Source organism: Saccoglossus kowalevskii, chromosome 16 (assembly GCF_978046115.1).
Source record: "Saccoglossus kowalevskii chromosome 16, keSacKowa6.1, whole genome shotgun sequence".
NCBI classification, from domain to species: Eukaryota; Metazoa; Hemichordata; class Enteropneusta; family Harrimaniidae; genus Saccoglossus; species Saccoglossus kowalevskii.
Window position 1 is genome coordinate 33,113,984 of NC_140656.1, and position 17,080 is coordinate 33,131,063.

The 17,080-nt window shown below is 33.9% G+C and overlaps 1 protein-coding gene across 3 annotated transcripts in view; it reads right to left on the minus strand.

The window, feature by feature from the left end:
• LOC100372317 (neurofibromin-like) overlaps positions 1–16,112 on the minus strand; it is an 87,464-nt gene extending 71,352 nt beyond the window's left edge. For 2 of the 3 annotated variants that reach the window (XM_085491393.1, XM_085491394.1), the window contains exon 1: positions 1,386–1,618. In XM_085491393.1, coding sequence (XP_085347519.1) covers positions 1,386–1,529 — 144 coding nt within the window. In that variant the 5' untranslated portion in view covers positions 1,530–1,618. Of the gene's footprint in view, positions 1–1,385; positions 1,641–3,574; positions 3,776–6,108; positions 6,630–7,174; positions 7,282–9,188; positions 9,377–9,731; positions 9,816–12,830; positions 12,975–15,995 lie in introns of those variants that run through there. The other variant, XM_085491395.1, reaches the window with a different exon arrangement.
• Positions 16,113–17,080: the final 968 nt, after the last annotated feature.

Sequence of the window (17,080 nt, forward strand, 5' to 3'; positions counted from 1 at the left end):
GTAGAGTATTGAAGAAACATTAAAATTAATTCAAACCAAAATTCATTAAAATAAGTACTTGAGATATTGACGAAAAAGCTGAAAACTGACTGATTATTATGCAAATCAGGTAATTTATATTCACATATTTTTATGTAACACTAATAAGGTCTGCGCAATGTCATAGAGCATTTATGTACAAAGTATGAAAGGAAATAATAAGTACATGTACTTAAGATATCAGTGTGAAAATTGGCTAATTATGCAAATTAGGTAATTAATATGCACATATACATTTTGTATTACTGTAGACTACTTTATTTTCACTTGGAATATATTTTCACTGGAAGGATGGTTCAGTAAAAATAAAATCCAGCGAATATACTTTTTTTTTTATATTTCACATTCAACTCATCAAAAATCAGTGATTATAAAAAAGCACCCAAAAAGTCTTTTCAGCAAAAATGAATTGCAGCTAAAATAAAATATTTCACAGTAACCTAAAATCTATCAGGTCTGTGCATTGTCCTATGACATTGTCCTATGTCCTATGATTTCAATCAACTGAAAACCAGAGTTTAATCAAAAGCCAACATAAGCTTCTTGAGATATCAGTGGAACGGACAGGGACAGACACGCACACTGAATGCAAAGACTCCTATTGTGTGCTTCGTACATGGCAGTCAACAAAAAATAAATTAGTTCACATGAAGGTTCCACATTAGAAAATAAGGCAGGCGTTAGGCTTACCTACATTTTGGGTTTGACTAAATTTTGTGTATAAACAAGAACCCAAGTATTTAGCCAATCTCACTTAAGTAATACCTGGGAAGAACTGGCCTTAATTTTAATCCCCTTGTTAGGCAGGCTTAAAACAAGCGCCATAATACGTAATCACCACTATCAATGACTAAATATGCAAACTAGGTTTGTGACCTTCGTTGTGCAAACTCAAAACTTTTCTACAATCCAACAAAGATGGCTGCGAGGGAAGTCAATTAGACTGCAGAGAAAACAAAATCACTTATCAATATATAGAAGAAAGACAAAATTTAAATAATTCCCAACAGTACTTCCAAAAACAGCCTTGTACATGAAAAGCTCGCAGTGTGGTTAGAAAATATTGAAATAGAGAAAACAGCAGAACAAGTGAAATTTGAGAGTTTTGCGAGTGGATTTTAAAGCAATAGGTAACAATGACTGTCATATTTGCCAAAAGTCTTGCGATTTTTTTCCCCATGTCTTCAAAACTATTCAGTCTACAAATTATTGTCTTGTTCTATTGCCACTACCACCAAGTTTTTTTTATCAGTTTAAAACCTTATCCCAAATCAAATTGAACACTTCAAGACACAATTCTGATGATGCAAATTACATCTTTGTCAAACATGTACTTTTAAACTCACATATAACATAAGCATCGGATCAGCATGTACAAGCTTGACAATATACAACAGAAGATAACGGTAGCTGGGCGTGTCTTCCGGTGTCTTGTCTTTAAATTTCAGACCAACTTTATCTTTCAATGACTGTGACTGCCTTAAAGGCATCTGACTACTTGATTGGCTCACTCTATTAATCGTGTCAGAAAATAAATTCCTAAGGTCGGAAGAAATTCTATCGTATATTAAGTTGATTTTTGGCCACCACGGTAATGTTGACTGCAAAAAGAAACAGAGAGGATTTCATTAGGAAGATTCAGAACAGTAATTAAATTATGAAATTATAAATAATATACATGTACTTTAAAGTGCCTGTGAAATGGCTGCTATTTTCACGCCTAAAATTATCAATTGGTACATAAATATTATTAATTTTTATGTTTCTAAGCATGAATTATTATTTTTAAGTGAAAAAATGTGTTTTAAACTCAGTCTATGACAACTTTAAATTTATTTTTGTGTATTTTAAAACGAAGCTCCTCATTAGCTTCTCATTTGCATACATAAATTCCCCTTGTGACGTCAGAAGGGGAAGTCGCATGGCAGCTTGCATTGCCGATACGTGTAAATAAGGCAAATTTCTTCTGCAGTTTTCTCGTCTTTGACTATATTGTCACTTATGTACTTGTTCGTCGAGGAAGAATGGACCATAATGAACACATAGTATCAATTGTTGTTGCATGAGGTTGAGTTAGATGCGAAATATGTCCGTTCTGGTGTAGCTGGTCACCGTGATCGTCACCGACACCGGCGCACGTTTGTACACTGTTGCTGGACAAAATAGAATTTGACGTCGGAATTATCTCGTTATTTAGCAGGTTACTAGGCACGTCACTACACTGTTTTATTTCATCAATCGTCTGAGTAAAACTTTCAAAATTAAAATAAAAGAGAACATATTTTGACATTCTAAACATTAGACTATAGTGATCACTATAAAATAATTAAAAAAACAACAAATCACAGTTACTAAATAAATGACAGCCGCGTGGAAATAAATTGAAATTTTGTTGAAATAGGTGAACGCTTCGGGTCATGACGAGGGCAATTGCGTTAAAAGTGGCGTTTAATTGGATAACAAAAATAATCGAGATCGACACACATACAGATAAATTCAGAGTGGATTCGAGTTAGCGTGATCCATGGCGTGATTATCATAATTATAACATCGTATTAAAACTTTATTTGGTGAAATACATTGACCAAGCCCGGATTCTTATTTCATAAATTATTACGCAGATCAAGCTGCAAGCACGGAGGTAAAAAAGAACAGAGGTGTGAATTCAACATTCAACACCAATCACCAAACCAGAAACTTTTAGCCTTTGAAAATGAAAACAGTTAGCAGTGTGTAAGGGCTGTGTAATTTCCTGTTTGTCCGACGCTTCGTTTTCGTGTCACTGTCAAAATTATTGCTACCTTTTACTTAACAGGGACTAAATGGTCTCTATAAAACGATAACCAGGATCGCAAAAAAAGTCAACTGATTTGAAACACTTGCCGGACGTCTCTCTCTCTTCTGAAATCCGCCTCGGTGATCATGGGCTGGTCCGGAATCTATTTCTTTCAAAAACGTTGCGCCAGGTTTACGTTGTCGGCGTTTCTCTTTAAACCTAGTCGTTTTATTTTTATGGACGAGGACAGTTTTTTCCAAAAAAATGAATCTAAGGTTAAGTGATGTCGCACCTTCGGATCGATTAGAAACGTGTGAATACTTATACTACGACTATACGTTTCACTGCAACTGCCCACAACACAACATCTAAAAACTCTCTCTCTCAAAAAAAAATAAAATAGGCAAAACAAAAAGAAAAAACGCCGACCGAAAAATGTATATCGTTTAAAAGTATACTGAACGACCAGTGTTATTATGGCTAAGGGGTATGACTTCCTCTCACATTTTGTCATTTGGTGGCGCATTTTCGGCGAGAGTCGGAAATCCGGAAACAGTCGACCGTTTCACGATAGGTGGGCGTGGCTACAACACGAGAAATATTCCAAATTTACTTGGATACGAGTAATCATTTTCAGCAAAAAAAATCAATAACTACCCTTTTCAGTGGGACACAGATCTAAAATGGGAAACGTTAGGGTGGGCATTGCACAGGCACTTTAATTGTGGCTGCTTCAACAGTCAAGTTGAATCCACTAACCTTTGTTATAATCTGATGGAAAGCATGGACAAGCACCAAATGAAACTGTGCCGGTGAATTCAGAGATAAACAAGTACTAAAATGAAGCGTGTTGTTTGGATTAAAACGAAATAAAGCTACTGCACAGTCCGTCATGAGATCCACATCAGCAGTTAAGTTGTTTCCTCTTGAAAATGGTCTTGATGGGGTAAAAAGAAGAGCCTGCAAGTAAACAGAAGATTCTACTTTTGGACTTGATTCATATTCAATTTGTCAATTTGCCATACAGTGTGTGGGATTGCTAAGATCAGAAACATATCAAGAAATGGATTCCTACCACAGTATTTACCTCCTATATGAACCATCAGACAGATTCACACAAATAATTTTTGCATGTACATGTATGTACCACAGAACAAACTCAAAGAATTTTCCTCAAAGACAACCAAATGCAGATTAAAATAAATAATAATAATAATTATAATTTATTTAGCTTATTTGTAATTTTGGTTTGAAATCTTTTAACCTTTTCATCACAAATTCACAAAATGGTCCAGTTTATAGTTTGCACTTTCCTGCAGAAGATTGAGACAAAAATATTTTTTGAGTAAAAACTAAAACTGACGCAAATTTTGTCTGTTCGCTCCAAAATTAGGGTTCATTTCCAAGAAATATTGAAGAATTATAAAAAAAAGTGCAGAAAAATTTGGGTGAGAAAGTCTGGTGGTGAAAAGGTTAAAGATAAAAAAAATGTAAAATTAAATACCCTCTCCCTATCAACAGATAAGATAATAAACAGAACAGCAGACATAATTTGTACAGACATAGCAATACATGGGCAGCTTTGCAATGCATGTTTAGACACTATGATGCAAGCTGACACCATTACGTCTGGGTGCTTTTATTGAGTACACCGCCCACATATTTGTAAATCAATCAGCTAAAAATTATTTTTTTTTTCATTTTAGATGAAAAAGGGTTTATATATTCATACAAAACATAGCACAATAAGGAGGATCTCACATTACAAAGATATCCATTTTCTGAAGTGATAAAAAATAATTTTGAACAGTTGGTGACTATTAAACCCATGATGCAATGCAAAACATACTGCCCCATAGTGTAGATATGTACTGTATATACATGTAGTTTTGGTGTCATTTTTGGAACATTCCAGTTTCATCTGATGTATATATAATTAGACCACTTTGTGGTTACAATAGTGACTAGCATGAATGGGTACAAATTTCCAAACTACTGTATACATACTAAAGAGACAATAGTATTTACATATTGGATATGATTAATGACTAATATTTTAATTGATATTAGGAATTATCATTTGATCTAAGTTATCATTCTCTTGATCTGAATGTACAAATTATTATGCAATTTATAATATACATTGCATAATTCACAGTAGAGTTCCACTGCACAATTTATCTAAGCATACAACTAATTTGAAACCCCAAGGGATGAACATGCATTCTTTCAAAGCAGGTCTGGTTAACACAAAATCAAACGCTATACATACCACACTCATACGATTTAGCGCCCAGGGTACTCAGCTATGTTTTAGGGGCTGGACACTTATCCGAGCACCCAACTCGAAAAAAAATTGAAAATGACAATTTTCGTTCACCAGGTGACAGAATGAAGGGAATATTATGTCTTTTGGGGAAAAATATAATTGTGAAATTAGTTGCCTCACCAAGAACACTTTTAGAATGAAGAAACAGAAAAGGTCACAACAAATATTTACATTTTAATACAATATTAACTATGTACTACCAGAATTTACAAGGTTAAATTTATTATTAATCTGTTGGAACACAGTCATAATCAAACTCTTCATCATTGTTGAATATGTTGGATCATATGCAAACTCTCGATGCAAAGCATTTTCCACCATGATGTTTTCTTGCACGATTTGACCTGCAACAACATCCTTTGACCTGAAAGGTCAAGTCTGTTATTAACCAATCAGAATGCTGTTATACCAACGCACATCACATGGAATTCCCGAGGGCATTCTGGTAACGCTATGCAAAAGTAAACTATCAATGTCATAGTACAATCTGTTTATGGTGGTCGATATCATATAAATTAGATTACTGGTATTCGGAAAAATCAAGCAGAATTTGTGTCATTTTGAAGGGGATGGGTGCTTAGCCGAATGTGACCCAGAAAATAAAAAATTTCAATAAAGTGGGGGTGGGCTTTCAGCCAAGCATGGGCACTAAGTCGGATTAGTACAATTTTAACAATTTATATCAAATACTGTAAAATTACTAATTTTTACTGGGTTTAAATTACACTAAATTAACATTTCAGGCATATTCAGTGGGTTTTAAATTCACGGTTTTATTATTTAGATAATGTGTTCTATGCTAAATTTTACATATTCACTGGGTTTTAATTTGGCTCATTTTCCAGTCAGCGAAATAAGCAAAATTTAAACACAGTGAATAATTAACCCTTTTACAGTACATGTAGTCTGAAAATAAGAATGATAATTATGGCACAAAGTAAACTCCACTCACATGCAGACTTACCTGAAGCTCACCCAGAATAGATTTAACAAGTAGACACAGCATGGAGTTTTCTCGTTTACTGGTGTAAGTAGCTGCCTTACATAGTCGTACAGACGTAATTGCAGCACTTTCACACTGTCGAGACATGCCGCTACCGTGAGGTGATAACGCTTTCTTCACATTGTCCAGAAACTGTTTCTTTTTCTGCATTCGCTGAGTTCGTGGTGACACTGGTGCTTGTGGATCAGATGTGGCTGCAATTTCTTTGAGGAGGTCAGGACATAACAACAATAACATTATCTGTAATGGCCACACGGCAACCTTCCGTTTTGACGAATGTTGTTCTGCTAACATATCCACTAAATCAAACATTTTTTCAGCACAGTCAGATAGCTCATGTTTTGTTACTGGTTTCTCATGCAGTTCCGTAAACTCTTCCGGATAATTCCCCATCCAATTCCAGATTGACTTTTCCAGACTTTCAGCAAGGGCAGTGTACATGGTTTTCTGCACTTTCAACGTTCTCAATTTCACAACCGTTTCTAGAGGAACAAAATAATACACCAAATGTGGATGGCCTTAATGTTAGAATGGCAACTACACATAATTTGCAACAGTAACATTATCAGTACCAAAGAATCTCCAAAGCTGACAAAGGTTCATTATTGAAATATCTGTGTGGAATATGTTAAATGTTTCTACTATATAAGTTTTGCAAAGAAAATGGGATTCAAAGAGTTACATCTAGCGCCAAAATACACTGATCTAAAGAATTGCTATCTCCCTATCAATCTCAACTTTGCATTCAAATGTTGGAAATTAAAGTCACTCATTTGCATATCAAAAGTCCCTCTATATTTGACATGGGTGTTCAAATTTAAAATAAAATTGTATGCTTGTGATCATATAATAATTAGTTTAACACATGTAGAGTTCAATGATTGGCTATTTCATGCAAATCTTTCACTCAAAATCTGACTATGATTGTGTCTTGTTGGGATTGAAGTATCTAAGTCAAAACAAATTTATAGATGATAAACAATAATTTTAACAACATGCTGTCTTGAAATCTTGATTTATTTCTTACCATTAAGTATTCTTGTAAGTCGAATGCAATCCACATTAATATGTTGAATTAATTCTATATCACTCACGTCATAGTAGTCTTCTGGATATGTGGCTAAAGCATCTAATCTAGTAAATGAAATTGCACATATTATTATCACAAACTCACTGCATCATACTACCCGGTATTATCACTGAATCCCACTGCATCATATTAATATCACTGATACTCACTGCATCATATTAATATCACTGATACTCACTGCATCATATTAATATCACTGATACTCACTGCATCATATTAATATCACTGATACTCACTGCATCATATTAATATCATGGAAACTCACTGCATCATATTGATATCACTGATACTCACTGCATCATATTAATATCACTGATACTCACTGCATCATATTAATATCACTGATACTCACTGCATCATATTAATATCACTGAAACTCACTGCATCATATTAATATCACTGAATCCCACTGCATCATATTAATATCACTGATACTCACTGCATCATATTGATATCACTGAAACTCACTGCATCATATTGATATCACTGAAACTCACTGCATCATATTAATATCACTGAATCCCACTGCATCATATTAATATCACTGATACTCACTGCATCATATTAATATCATGGAAACTCACTGCATCATATTGATATCACTGAATCCCACTGCATCATATTGATATCACTGATACTCACTGCATCATATTAATATCACTGAAACCCACTGCATCATATTAATATCACTGATACTCACTGCATCATATTAATATCACTGAAACTCACTGCATCATATTAATATCACTGAATCCCACTGCATCATATTAATATCACTGATACTCACTGCATCATATTAATATCATGGAAACTCACTGCATCATATTGATATCACTGAAACTCACTGCATCATATTAATATCACTGAATCCCACTGCATCATATTAATATCACTGATACTCACTGCATCATATTAATATCATGGAAACTCACTGCATCATATTGATATCACTGAATCCCACTGCATCATATTTAATATCACTGATACTCACTGCATCATATTAATATCATGGAAACTCACTGCATCATATTAATATCACTGAAACTCGCTGCATCATATTAATATCACTGATACTCACTGCATCATATTAATATCACTGAAACTCACTGCATCATATTAATATCACTGATACTCACTGCATCATATTAATATCACTGAAACTCACTGCATCATATTAATATCACTGAATCCCACTGCATCATATTAATATCACTGATACTCACTGCATCATATTAATATCACTGAAACTCACTACATCATATTAATATCACTGAAACTCACTGCATCATATTAATATCACTGATACTCACTGCATCATATTAATATCACTGAAACTCACTGCATCATATTAATATCACTGAATCCCACTGCATCATATTTATATCACTGAAACTCGCTGCATCATATTAATATCACTGATACTCACTGCATCATATTAATATCACTGAAACTCACTGCATCATATTAATATCACTGATACTCACTGCATCATATTAATATCACTGAAACTCACTGCATCATATTAATATCACTGAATCCCACTGCATCATATTAATATCACTGATACTCACTGCATCATATTAATATCACTGAAACTCACTACATCATATTAATATCACTGAAACTCACTGCATCATATTAATATCACTGAAACTCACTGCATCATATTAATATCACTGATACTCACTGCATCATATTAATATCACTGAAACTCACTGCATCATATTAATATCACTGAAACTCACTGCATCATATTAATATCACTGAAACTCACTGCATCATATTAATATCACTGAAACTCACTGCATCATATTTATATCACTGAAACCCACTGCATCATATTATTATCACTCAAACCCACTGCATCATATTATTATCACTGAAACTCAATGCATCATAAATACAAATATGATAACCATAATGACTGTTTTAATATACAAATTGTATTTACCTGGCTGATATTCGATTGAAAATGGCATTAAAGTTGTTCTGACTCAATGAAAAAAGAACTCTTGATGCGGTTGGTTTCAATTGCAACACCAGCATGTAATCATTGGGTAAATTGAGGAACTGACAGATCTCAGGAAGCAACAACTTTACTAAAATAGTCTCATCCAGTCTGGAAGTATCTTTCGGTTGCTACAAAATTAAAATTAAATTAGTCACATGATTTAAAATTTTATCATTTTCTCCAATAGACTAATTCCCACTAATAAAAATAAATGCTTTGCTGATCTTAGAATGCTATAAATAATATCGTTTTCTAAAGAAGCCAGATTCTGAGAGTATATTCATACACGTAAGTAATGATGTGCTACACTAAAAATACAAAATAATACTACCATAACAACTTTGTAAATAAAATTACGTTTTCAGTACATTCAAATTGACAGAATAAATAAATATTAGATTTCAACTCAAGAAAAAAAAAATTTGTTTGACCATTAAAACAAGTTAAGTGCACACATATAATACAAAATTGTATTTTACTCACCCCAGTCAAACATTTCTCTAGAGTTTCTAAGATAATCAATTGTGAATGACGTAAATTCTTTTCTGTATCAGTGCCAGGAACTTTCTGTTAAGATAAAACCCCAATATGCAGTAGGTCAGATGAGTTATCAAATGAGGCCATCACCATGACAACATAAACACCCAGTAAATCACATTTTTACTGATGTGTGGGAGTATGAATTAGTTATATTGGTAAATTGAGTATGCTTCACCCACTCATTAGACAAAATCTTCATTAGGAAAACAAATATTATTTTTATTTGAAATAAATGATGAAACCATCTGCCTTGTAATAGTCATTAAAATAATTGTATATAAAAATGTTTCTTAAGGTAGCGGGACTATTATTTGCATGCTTGTTTTCATCTTCTAATTGTGACCAAATGACTACAAATAGACCCAGGAAAGTATATATTTTTAGAATCGCCAGACTTCAAGCTTTACAAAGGCATGTTTGCCATGTCCGTATCTGCATTCTACGCTGTGCTACTAAATCAAAAGTGAAAAATTACTTTTTTTGTAAAAAAAATAATTACGCATTTATGCTGGTGATAAGAAGTTTTGTTTTCACTTTTCCTAGTTGTTCAATAGTCTGGTAAATTGAATGTGTCTGGTCAGTTTTATTCAAGCAACGCGTTTTGAAAAGTAGTGTCCTGAATTTTAATTTCTGTTTTAGTCGCATTGCCCCCAACTCAAACCACAACACATTGGTAAATAATCCATGAAATAGTTTGTCTGGACACACTCAAGTTCCTCTCATTGTAACCTTAGAGCTGTGAAAATTTGGTGTTAATGCGACGACAATAAGTATACGTTATTTTTTGTTAAAGACCTTGTATTTTGAAAAACATAAACTCCTAGAAATCGTTGATGAAGTCACAGCAAAGATTTTCAAGCTTGTTTATCGGCACAAGCGATTTGTTTTTACATCAAGGTCTGTTTTAACATGTTGTAGGGGCATTCAAATGTATAAGGCTATTGGAAACCAAAAAATAAAGAAATGGGGTAGCTATAATTTGATAAAATCGGCAGATGAAAACACCAAAATCAATGATTTTTGTCAGTGGCTGTGTGACCTTGTGTCTGACACATTCATATGCAAATGACTAATCTGTGAAATAAACAGGGGCGGAGACAAACCACTCAAATGTTTGGAAACACTCATTGTGTGTCAGATAGCTACTGATAACACATCTTAACATTGCTTTGTCTTGAGTTAATCTTTGAAACTTATAGGCACACAAATTAAACCTGTGTTGTTGATTTTGGAAAACACTACTGAGGCTGCCTTGCTTCCCTTCAGAAAATATGCATTTTAACCAACTTACATGACATTCTATGTTATGTTGACTTTATCATATGAAAGTTTATAGTGCATTTCATCAATCAATAAATAAATGTGAAAATCGTAATTTTTAACACAAATAATAGTCTTGCTACCTTAAATACAATATTCAACCCTTGGTTATTAACAATAACATCCATATTTCTGGTATAAAGTATTTTACATTCAGAATGGTGGTTTATAGATGTCTCCTATAAACAATGAAACTTGTTGGACTTATTGAATGAAAACAAGCAGCCTCTCGGCTGAGATAGCACCGCTGTTAGCAATGCACATTTCAATTAAAGAATTGAAGAAATCATCACAAAATGAACAAATCTGAGAGAGGTCTACATGCAGTACCTATATATGTAATATTAAAGCAATTGGCCTTGTGGTTTTTAACAAGAAGTCGTAAATATTGACAAAAATATCACTTTTTACCAAAATTACAAAAATATTCATCAAAATTAGAGAATTGAAGATATCATCATGAAATGAACAAATCTGAGAGAAGTCTACCAGTAGTACAGTTGTAGCTATATATAATATCAAAGCAATCAGGTTTACAGTTTTAAACAAGAACTCAAAAATGACAAAAATATTCACCAAAATCAGAGAATTGAAGATATCATCATGAAATGAACAAATCTGAAAGAGGTGTGTATATTGTTTGAGGGCGTAATTAGGTAATTATTATGGATGTATAGCTATATAAACCAAAAACTAATTAGATAGTCACATTGTATATACCAAGTGTATGTCACAGACCATCTATGAAGTTTCTTTTTTTTTTGTGCCAGGCGACAGTGTCGGACATTGAATGTCACTGTTGTCTCTCCTGACTTGTTTTTTTGTATGTGCAAATTGCAAGTGCTGGTGCTGACACATAGTGCATTTTTGCATGTTTGGGACTACATGATAGGGCTGTGCGGCCATTTTCCTATCAAAGTTGAATACGCTATCCTGGCATCAACCAGGCTTGGTCAAACACAAGTACCTGCGGATCATGAGTCTGATGCGACAACCACTAAGCTACAAGTGACCGGCATGTATGAAGTTTCATTGAAATGTGATTAGAACCAATGAATTATTATGCAAATTAGGTAATTAATATGCACAGATTTTAACCCAAAACTAATCAGGTCTGTGCATTGTCCTAGAGTATCTATGTACCAGCAATGATTAGTACTTGAAATATCAAAACCTAAAAATGTATTAATTATACAAATTAGGTAATTAATATGCATGAATATTAATTAATCAGGTCTGTGCATTGACCTATGACATCTATGTACTAAGTTTCATTGAACTGTGTTGATTAGTACTTGAGATATAAGGAAAAAAGCTAAAAATTGACAAATCATTATGCAAATTAGGTAATTAATATGTATATATTTTCCCCTAAAACTTATCAAATTTGTACCGAGTCTCATCAAAATCCAATGAGTGGCTCTTTAGATATCAGTGGAAAAGTCATGGAACAGCTAAAAATTAGCTAATCATCATTCAAATTAAATAATTAATATGAGCGGATTTCAACCAAAACCTAAGCAATTCCGTGCATTAGCCCAGAGCATCTATGCACAAAGTTTCATTAAAAACCAACATACGGTTCTTGAGATATCAGTGGTTAACATGAAGACAAACTTTGATCAATACTGATGTCTTCGAAATTTTTTGGTTTACACAAACGAGTTACTATCGCAAGTGGATATACCGGTAGTCACGGATGAGAGAGGGCGCTTTACTTACCATAGTTGAAAGGTTCTTCAGTATGTTTGTCAGTCCATTGATAACCAATGAAAATTTGGATTTACTAACATTGATAAGACATGCCTTGTTCTGCTCCAGATTTAGCTGTGTATGAGTGGAGTGGATACCACTCCGAATTGGCAGCTGAAAAACAAGTGAGAATTGTTAATCTGAAAAACATTTGAAAACATTCAAACCTACCCCCAAATATTTTGCACATTTTGTTATATTTTATAATTTCTTTGTTAATTTGGCCCTTTAGTGTCAAGTTTGGATAAAAATTTTGAAAAAAAAATAAAATAAACTGTGGTTTGATTTGGTGATGTAAATGAGTTCTTTTAATGAATGAATGAAAGGTATGTAAATGATATGCAAATTATTATGCAAATGAATATGCAAATTAGTTACAGCGCTATGCATTTTTTCTGGGGAGAATCCTACAATTCATGTATGCATATATACTACTACATTTGTAACAGAGCAAATGGCATATTCTCTGTACATATAAGATCATCACAACACAGCCATTGTCTGTATAGATAAGACATGTTGTACCAGATCATCACAACACAGCCATTCTCTGTATAGATAAGACCTGTTGTACCAGATCATCACAACACAGCCATTCTCTGCAGATAAGACCTGTTGTACCAGATCATCACAACACAGCCATTCTCTGTATAGATAAGACCTGTCGTACCAGATCATCACAACACAGCCATTCTCTGTATAGATAAGATCTCTTGTACCAGATCATCACAACACAGCCATTCTCTGTAGATAAGACCTGTTGTACCAGATCATCACAACACAGCCATTCTCTGTATAGATAAGACCTGTTGTACAAGATCATCACAACACAGCCATTCTCTGTATAGATAAGACCTGTTGTACAAGATCATCACAACACATCCATTCTCTGTATAGATAAGACCTGTTGTACCAGATCATCACAACACAGCCATTCTCTGTATAGATAAGATCTCTTGTACCAGATCATCACAACACAGCCATTCTCTGTATAGATAAGATCTGTTGTACCAGATCATCACAACACAGCCATTGTCTGTATAGATAAGACCTGTTGTACCAGATCATCACAACACAGCCATTCTCTGTATAGATAAGACCTGTTGTACCAGATCATCACAACACAGCCATTCTCTGCAGATAAGACCTGTTGTACCAGATCATCACAACACAGCCATTCTCTGTATAGATAAGACCTGTCGTACCAGATCATCACAACACAGCCATTCTCTGTATAGATAAGACCTGTTGTACCAGATCATCACAACAGCCATTCTCTGTAGATAAGACATGTTGTACCAGATCATCACAACACAGCCATTCTCTGTATAGATAAGACATGTTGTACCAGATCATCACAACACAGCCATTCTCTGTAGATAAGACATGTTGTACCAGATCATCACAACACAACCATTCTCTGTATAGATGAGACCTGTTGTACCAGATCATCACAACACAGCCATTCTCTGTATAGATAAGATCTCTTGTACCAGATCATCACAACACAGCCATTCTCTGTAGATAAGACCTGTTGTACCAGATCATCACAACACAGCCATTCTCTGTATAGATAAGACCTGTTGTACAAGATCATCACAACACAGCCATTCTCTGTATAGATAAGACCTGTTGTACAAGATCATCACAACACATCCATTCTCTGTATAGATAAGACCTGTTGTACCAGATCATCACAACACAGCCATTCTCTGTATAGATAAGATCTCTTGTACCAGATCATCACAACACAGCCATTCTCTGTATAGATAAGATCTGTTGTACCAGATCATCACAACACAGCCATTGTCTGTATAGATAAGACCTGTTGTACCAGATCATCACAACACAGCCATTCTCTGTATAGATAAGACCTGTTGTACCAGATCATCACAACACAGCCATTCTCTGTATAGATGAGACCTGTTAAACCAGATCATCACATCACAGCCATTTTTAGTTTTTAGTGTCATAATGTCATAATTGGGAAAGAAAAAAATAAATAGCAAAGATTCCCCATATACATCATAATGTAATTTTTACTAATTCATTTTGAGATTCTTATTAAAATTTGCAAAAAGTCAATTTATTACATTTATTAATTAGAGTGAGAGCAATTAAAACCAATGACACACTACAAAAAAACTCACACAACATTTGAATGAAATAAACACATGTATGCACTCACTTGTGCTATCTTGATACTATATCATTTTTCCTAAATTTTCTCTACAATATATACAACCATCCAGTCATGATTAGATTTTTATGGTAGTCATGGTAACAAGAAATGACAAGTTGTCCATACATTTTTAATAATTTGTTATATCATTTCTATTGCGTTGTAAAAACAAATAAAGCATAGTTACCATATAAAAATATACTGTCACTTTCTATCAATGCATCACTATTGTTTAAGATTTATTTATTTATATTTTTCAGTGATACATTTTTCATTAATAAGCTAATATTAATAATTTTTCCTGAAACATTTACTTTAAAAATTATTGGAAGAAACAATTCCACATTTGTTGTCTTTTACACCCTTCTGTCAAAACTACTTTCATTCATTCAATTTTTTTTTATTTATTTTCAATATTATTAACAAAACAAAATAAGTAGTAAAGCTGCACATGACAGTCAGTGACAGTTCAGAAAAAATATAGTAAACTATCGTTAATTTAGACCAGACATGTCGATGAGAACACATTGTAGTGAAATCAACAATACCGAACGAGTCTATGTCGATTTCTGACAATTGGATTGAATAAATCATGGTCCGATAGGCGATAGCCTCGCCACAGGCCTCCATATTGAACGCACTCCCAAGCCTAAACCGGAAGTTGAGAGCTCGTAAACACGGACCCTGTTTGGCGACATAATATTCGGTAGAGTCACCATGTTAAATTTTTACAAATTTCTAGAGAGGGTTGTGGTCACGAATCAAGCACTGACAAGTCATGGGAGCGTCTGTATCGACGCAATAAAATCGGTGAAAATTTGCAACTGTGAACTGTGAAGCGCGAAAAGCTCGTGATAGGGGACGAATCGTCGGCGATCGTCCCGAAAGAACTAGCAATTGCAGACAATCGCAGGCCATTGGGGAAATGATAACCATAGTATAGCATTACGTACCTGTTCATCGAAGCGTGAAATGACGGACGACACCCATTCAATCGGCTTTTGCACAGCCATTTCGTGAATTTTAGCCGTACTTAGATAGAGCACTAATACAGGTTGGCCGCCATGACACTTTTTATTTATATACACAGCGCGCATGTGCACTACAATTAATTCTCCAAATAAGGAAATCAGGGTTCCTTATTAGGATGACGTCACTTTGTAGGAGTCCCCGTTTCCTACTCTTGAGGTATATGAGACCCTTTAACACACTAATTACACAACACTAATTTCAAAGCACAGATACACGCAATTAGGGGCATACCTTAAAATGAGCGCTCTATGTGTGATAAAAATGATAGAGTATGATTTTCTTCGATTACGAAAGCCGAATCTCATTTTTTTTGAATAATGATGAGGGTAGTGAGTAAAGACGTTTGTGGGATGATTGTTATTACGGCAAAATTGTCAGGATGTTCAGTAATTCATAAATGCGCAAATAAAATTACCATCAGATGTATAAAACCATTCTTTTTTTACATAACAAACAAACAAACAAACATGGCCATTATATAACCATCTTTTTTATGAATATTTCTAGAGTAAATCGTTTATTTGTTTGCTTTCACAGTTTTCACAATTTGATTATTTAAATTGTCTCTGTGAGGGAAAATGCGCTCACTTCAAATTTTGAACATTTACTAAGCGCGTTTCCAGCGTTTCACACGTTCAGTGTTGAACACTTACCTAGCGTTTTCGAATTTTCAATGTGAAACACTTACCTGGATTTGTTTTTCTGAGTCCAAAAGTTGAATACTTACTAGTGGCTAGCGTTTCAAGTTTCCAAACATGAGCTCTTATCAAATATTGAACACTAAGTAGCGTTTCAAATTTTCAAGGTTGAAAACGTCGAAAATACCTAAATTAGTAAACGCACTGTTTTTTTTTGTTTTGTTTTTTCAAATTGATCACTGTTTCAATTTATGTAGTTGTTCATATTTTATAATAATAGTAAATCTCTCTAAAACATTGTTGTTTTTTTTTTGTATTGACGGACAATTACAGAACAAACTAAACAATATTGACGGCCTTCTGTTCAT